We start from the raw sequence: 7,358 nt of genomic DNA, 5'->3' as shown, positions 1-7,358 counted from the left end.
GGGCCAGTGTAGTTGCGGGAGATGGATTGTTCCACATACCCTACGAAGAGGCAGGCATAGCTGGGGCCCATGCGGGTGCCCATGGCTACTCCTTTTGTTTGGAGAAAGTGGGAGGATTGGAACGAAAAGTTGTTCAGGGTGAGGACCAGTTCGGTCAGTCGAAGAAGGGTGTCAGTGGTAGGGTACTGGGTGGTACGGCGGGAAAGGCAGAAGCGGAGTGCTTTGAGTCCTTCGTGATGGGGGATGGAGGTGTACAGGGACTGGATGTCCATGGTGAAGATGAGGCGTTGGGGACCGGGGAAGCGGAAATCCTGGAGGAGGTGGAGGGCGTGGGTGGTGTCACGAACGTAGGTGGGGAGTTCTTGGACTAATGGGGACAGGACCGTGTCGAGGTATGCCGAGATGAGTTCGGTTGGGCAGGAGCAGGCTGAGATGATGGGTCGTCCGGGGCAGTCAGGTTTGTGGATTTTGGGCAGGAGGTAGAAACGGGCGGTGCGGGAGAAGCATTGCAACACTAATTTTATACCTTTTGACTCATCTTTACATAAATAACTACACAGATCTAAACATCAAATATGCATTTATTGAACTCTCAGATGGGTCGTCCGGGGCAGTCAGGTTTGTGGATTTTGGGCAGGAGGTAGAAACGGGCGGTGCGGGAGAAGCATTGCAACACTAATTTTATACCTTTTGACTCATCTTTACATAAATAACTACACAGATCTAAACATCAAATATGCATTTATTGAACTCTCAATGTCTGCATCTTTGAGCAAACACAAGGATGTAGGTTTGCCTATGGGAACCTCAGAAATTGCTCCTATATTTCTATCAGTTAAAAGGCTAGGGCATGTCTGTGAGCATATTCCTGAACTTCTGCCCCTGGTGGGTAATGTACAAAGGACAGAAAACAGTTACCCAATCACAAATGAACCAGTACCTGGGAATTACTGAAGATTCAAATGTTAGGTAAGCTCCAGCAAGCTCATGCATAGGTTGTATGTTTGTCTGAAAACAGGTTTGGATAAATCAAGACTTGTATAACTGACCAGAATGAGCTATGTGCCATTTTAACTATGATGCCCTTTAAATTTGTTTAATTTATTAAGTTGTGATTGTTAGATAATCCAAAATCTATATGTGGGGCAAGCATCTCAGCAAAACACTTCTGAAATTTTACAAATTTTTAATGCTCGCCTAACTAGCAATTATTTTCTTTTAAACTGAGAATGAAAACCGTATAGATTCTATTAACTTTGCGAATTATGAATGTCTACACTTGTATGCTCCTTTTATATAGAGCAGACTTTGTTTTGACACTCTGTTCTACTTTACAACTGACCTTTGTTATAGCAAGTGTTAATTTATGATTTTGTAACAGAATGACTGTGATAAACCGCTGACAAATTGGCAAGTATTTTACTCTCTTATTCTTAACCCACACATTCTATCTATCTATCGTTAAGTTGGTTCCCAAGTTGTGGGTGGGCAGGTGCAAAAGCAGAAAATCTCAAACTATTTGTTTAGCTTAAAAAGTAGAATACAATTGACAAAAAATGCAATGTTTTGCTTACATTTCATCACTGCCTGTATTTCATACACAGGCACCAGGCTCAGGTCATTTTGAAGATACTCATTATAAGGATTTGGATCCCAAGCAGTCAATGTTTTTGCAAGCTTCACAACTCTCCTTCGGTGTTTAGGCATCTTCCATTCTATAATCTCCTTCAGTGTATAAAACTGGTCATCTTCACATTCGCAAAATGTTCCTTCATAGGACAGTGGAAGCCTCAATGTCTCATTTTTATCTCCTCTGTTAACAGTACAATTCACATACTGCTCTCCATCCACTTCGGCCAGCGAGTTTAGCACTATGTGTTCGTGTTCTGTTATTAAGATGTCACCCACCTGAATATCCACATCACTGAAAAAGTGAGGCTGGCCCAAACGATTGTGCCCAATTTGTACTGACTTTGTAATGTCACCAACACTAGTGTAGGGGCTTGGATCAGCAATAATCTTGAAGAAACCTGATGCAAGAATCATTCAAAGTTAAATGTCAGATGTTAACTTCTATATCCAAACACATGGTATAGCTTAAATGCTATATCAATTTATTTCCTTTACATGTATTGGTTGTTGCAGCAAATACATACAGATGGTTTCACATATTGATGCAACTTTGCTTGAATTTCCATGTAGACCCAGATCAGATCAATGTCATGGGTATCAATTAGATTCTGAAGCAAAATTTAAACCACTTATGTTATGCATAAATTATTTCTATATTAAACATGCCCATTTTGAACTTATTGCTTTTGTTGTTCACCAATTATAGATTACTGCCAAAACGTTTTTAAGACATTGTGTAAACCAAATTACCGATTACGTCACACTAAAATATTGTTTCATGCCGAAATATTTGCACAACGGTCCAAATGCAGCCTTTGATAGCAATTTTACGATTCTGCATGCTATACATCTCATCACAAAATCAGTGCAATTGAATTCAAGTTTTTGCAGTGCAAATTGCACTTCACTCAACAAACTATATTTGCTAACATTTTTCTCACAGTTAGAGCAGAAATGATTTTAGAAATGTTTCATTATCACTTCCTTTTTCCTGGAAACAATTAGGGATGTAATAGCATACTGAATACTGACATTTCTGTGCCTAAAATGTGATGTACTTGCTCATATACATGTGCAAATTACATCAAATTATTTATCAACATATTTACCTTACAGCTCTAATGTATACAGCAAATATCATGTGGTAAAACATCCCAAAATGCTTCCTTGAGGTTTTAACAAACAATAATTTACACCCAGTGACAAAAGGAAAAATGACTTAATACTTAACTAGAAGCATCTTAAGACCAGAAAGAGGTGTGATTGGTTAAATGATTAAACCTGGGAAGGAACAGAGGTCCTAATTGAAACATTGCAGGTATATCATAATGTTGCAGAGTTGAAAGAGGTCACCAAGGAAGGAGGGCTTAGGCTAATGTAGGGATTGGGAAAATAAGAACATTAAAATTGAAGTCTTGCCAGCCCAGAGTTGACGTTTGCCGGGATACAAAGGGTGATGAGTGAAAAGGGCTAGGTGCAATTTAGTGTATGGGCAATGGAGTGGAATGTCAAAATTTTGCGTCAATTGGGATTTTTGGTGCCTAGTCTGCTCCAGTTCTTAGGGGTTAACATTTAGGAAACAGTGACATTGTATCATAAGTTTTGGAATGGTGTTGAAGAATAACATGCAACATTCCTGAGTAAGAAAAATCAATTGGCAGAGAGCTGACTTTAGGAGGTAAAAACAGAACTGACTGAAGAATAGGATTTACTGAAACAAGAGGTTGGCATAAGAAAGAGGAACAGAATGATGGGCCACCTTCAAAGAGCAGATGATCCAGGTACATTTGAGGTATATTCCCTATCACGGAAAAGGTAGGACAAAGAAATCCAGCGCTTCCCAGATGACAGAGAAGGTAGAAATTAACATTAGAAAGATGTACCTTTGACAAGTGAAAGGCAAAAAATACAATTGGAACTCCACAAGAATGCCAATCATTTTTGGGGGGAATAGAGGTATGAAAAAGCATTTAGGAAAAGCAAAGAGTAACTATGAGAAAGGACAAGCAGCTAACACAAAGGGAAATTCCAAAGTCTTCTATAGGTACATAGGCAATTAAAGAGTGGCTGAAGGAGGAGTAGGGATGATCAGAGACCAAAAAGGGAATTTACAAATAAAGGGGGTACAGCTGACATTTTAAATGAATGCTTTACAGCTGTCTATATATAAAAATAAAAGAGGAGGATGCTACCCAGACCATGGTGTCAGATGAAGGAAGTCTCTCGCTATAGGAGTTCAAAAGTAATAAGGAAGAAGCTTTGGATAGAATATTGGCATCTAATATTGACAAGGCACTAGGGACTGGATAAGATGCATTCAAGGATTTGAAAGGAAGTGAAGGTAGAAATTCCAGGGCAGTGACCATTATCTTTCCGTTTTCTCTGAACTCAGAGAAGGTACCAGAAAACTGGAGAACATTAAAGCCTAGCTCAGGAAAGGTTGTAAGGATAACTCCAGCAATCACAGACTAGTTAGTTTAACTTTGATGGGGAATTTTCCAGAAACAATTATTAGTTAGAGAATTAGTAATCACATGAGAAAAGAGTAGGTTGGTTAGGAAGAGGTAGCATGGATATCTAAAGAAGAAATTGTGTTTAACTAACTTGCTGGATTTTTTTGAAGAGGTAATGAATGAGAGTAAAGCTGTTGATGCAATATACATGGGTTTCCAGAAGGCATGCGATACACTGCCACGCAAAAGACTCAATGACTGTTATAGGTCATGGTATAAAAAGGGACAGTAGCAAGATAGATACACACTTGGCTGTGAGATAGGAAACCGAGAGTAGTGGTCAATGCTTTGTTTTTGGGCTGAAGGAAGATTTGTAGTGGAGTTGACCAGGGTCAACTCCAAAAAAGGACATTTGGCAAGTTCGTAAATGGTGGATAGGTGGCAGATGAGGTACAATGCGGAGAAATGTAAATAAAAGTGAAAAATAAAATAAGTGAAATAAATCAAAAAGAAGTAGTCAAAATACAGAAAGAGACTAGAATAGTGGGTACAATTCTAAATGGGGTGCAGCAGCAGAGGGATCCGGATGTTTATTAGCACAGATCATTGAAGGTGAGAGGACAGGTGAAGACAGCAGTGAGTAAGGCATACAGTGTTCTTAGCTTCACTAATAGCAGCATAGAGTATAAGAGCAAGGAGGTGATGTTGAACTTGTACAAGACACTTGTTAGAACTCATCTGGAGTATAGAGTACAGTTGTGGGTGCCAAATTAAAGAAAAGGTATGAATCCACTGGAGAGTGCAGAAGCAACTTAGTGGAATGGTTTCATGTGTGAGAAACATCACTTTATGAGGACAGATTGATGAAATTGGGGCAGTTCTTCCAGAAGAGCAAAAGACCAAGAGCAGATCTGCATGACATTTCCATATTTATGAGCAGGCTGGACAGAGTAGTTGGATGAAGCGGTTTCTGCTTGTAAAAGGAACAAGAACAAGGAGGCATACATTTGAAATGGTGTGCAAAAGAAGCAAAGATGATATGAGAAAAATCTTTTTCACTCAGAAAGTAATAACATAATGCACTTCCATTTAAGGCTTGAGGAGGAAACCGCAAGAAGTTTCTCAATGCTAAGATACTGATTTTTGTTATTCCCAACTTTCTCAATTTTGCTCATACCACACCAGGAAGGGGAAAATTCCACCCACAGAATTAATGGTGGTGACCATAAAATATACAAGCAAAATATAAAAATACCTGGGTAGTCCAGTGGTAGTTCCACGTTATTTGCGAAATCATTGTTTTCAGTACCATCACAATTTTCGACTTTAATTTTTGCAATTTTGAAACCAATGACTTTAATTACTTCTCCTGTAGCCAGGCAACATTCGTGGCCATGCATTTCATACACAGAACCTATAAAAACATTTTCCAGAATTATTTTTAAAACTTTTAAGTCATTAAAATGTGCTTACAGAATCATGAAAATGGAAGAAATTGGATTGAATTTGTTGTTTAAAGATTCTGAATCAGTACAAAAGTAGGAAATGGACATCATATACATATCAACATTTTTGAATACAACAAAATGCTGACATTAATGATGAGGAAATAATATCTCTGGCTAACAATTTGAAAGTTTATAATATCAGTCTAAACTTTTATACTGCAAATAGCCCATTACATTGCAGTTTTACACCCCTAATAAATATGATTCATGTATATTATGACAGAATAAATTATATTTTCTCCAAAACCTAATTTTAGTTTTTTTATTTGTGCAAAGATGACTTTATCTCCAGAAATAAAGTGCAGAAATACTGATATTCTAAACATAATGTATCATAATAATTCTAGTAAAAATCATTTTGAGTCAGGTCTTGTACTAGGAAGGTCAGAAATCCTGATGCAGCTGACTTTCAGGTATTACTAAGGGGCTGGAACTTTCTAGAAAAATTCTCGTAGGGATGTTAGAGTTGTATATTTCATAAGGCTCCAACTGAGTAAAGGTAATCGCAACCCACAAAAGGTAAGACAATTAAAACTTGTCCATATGTGGCTAATGATTAATTTGATCCCTCCCATCCCACACCCAATTAACTCTCCAATGATATCCCCCAATCCTACATGGATACCTAACCACCACCCTGAACCCCGACACCCCGCCCTGAAAACTCTTACTTAGACACTCCCTACTAAGCTCACACGCACCTGAACAGTCCTGACCCTCCAAAAGTACCTTTTTTAAAAAATATATCCAGGGTCAGATTTGGGCCATATTTCAAGAATAATTTTATTTAATGTTCCAAGGCAGACTGTAATGAAATGCACAGAATGTGCAAAGACAAGGGGTGGTGATTCAAACTGGAATTTCTTCCATTGCATCCATCTTATTTCTTCCATTGCATCCAGGCAACCCTGGAGCGAAAAAACACCAGTTTCATTTAAATATCAAACTGAATTTGAGCTAAGATACAGAACGGTTTACCATTCATTTATGACTAAATTATGTTGTGCATTCTGTGCACACAGTTAAACGCAAAGGGCCGTTTAATTTATATTGAACTTCATAAAGGAGCAGTTGTGATTTTAAGAAAAGATTTTGGTTTTTCAGTACCTTTCAGCTTCTCTTTGTCTTTTAAAAAAGAATTGCTTGTTTTTAAGTTATCTTGAGAAATTTTACTTGTGTGGCATGGTAATTATAAAAAGTCCATTTAATCATCCATCTTGACTGGCTTCAAACTCCTCCCACTACAGATCAATTTATTGCTAAGTAATTGCAGGGTTTCACCTCCATTACTCCAATGAAAACTCTTAATTTATAATATTTTGTCACTTAGGAAAATTCTTTGCCCTATTGACTATATAGTGAGCGTTCTCAACATACATCATTAATAATGCCCTACATACCTGAAAGCAAGAAACAGATTTGTAAACAACATCAGGATTATAAAGCCAGCATAGCCTCAAGAATGTTAGGGGTCACTATAATTATCATTATAGTTATGCCATGATGGAGGAAAGATTGCTCGACAAGACTAAACATTTGCCTAAAATGAAAGGTGATTAGGAGTGATCTTACATTGCTCTCAAATACCTTACAAATGGTTTTACAGTTGTGTTTCTGTACCTCGTAGAAAGTCTCCTTGGTATGTTGTATGGTAACAGAAGAGAAAGCAGCTAAGTCTTAAATCTTCTCAATGATCTGTTTGTTTCATCTCAACACTAGAGCTATAGTTAGTAAGTTAGCAGATGACACCAAAATTGGAGGTGCA

General features: G+C 37.9%; 1 protein-coding gene across 1 annotated transcript in view; it reads right to left on the bottom strand.

The window, feature by feature from the left end:
• The window catches only part of themis (thymocyte selection associated), a 47,822-nt gene that overhangs the window by 17,333 nt on the left and 23,131 nt on the right, over positions 1–7,358 (bottom strand). Inside the window, exons 2-3 of the mRNA XM_043683711.1 lie at positions 5,341–5,499; positions 1,575–2,030 (exon numbers count right to left, since the gene is read on the bottom strand). Coding sequence (XP_043539646.1) covers positions 1,575–2,030; positions 5,341–5,499 — 615 coding nt within the window. The remainder of the gene's footprint in view (positions 1–1,574; positions 2,031–5,340; positions 5,500–7,358) is intronic.

This window comes from Chiloscyllium plagiosum, chromosome 3 (genome assembly GCF_004010195.1).
Source record: "Chiloscyllium plagiosum isolate BGI_BamShark_2017 chromosome 3, ASM401019v2, whole genome shotgun sequence".
NCBI classification, from domain to species: domain Eukaryota; kingdom Metazoa; phylum Chordata; class Chondrichthyes; order Orectolobiformes; family Hemiscylliidae; genus Chiloscyllium; species Chiloscyllium plagiosum.
Note: the sequence above shows the minus strand (reverse complement) of the source record. Positions and strands in the feature narration are given on the sequence as shown.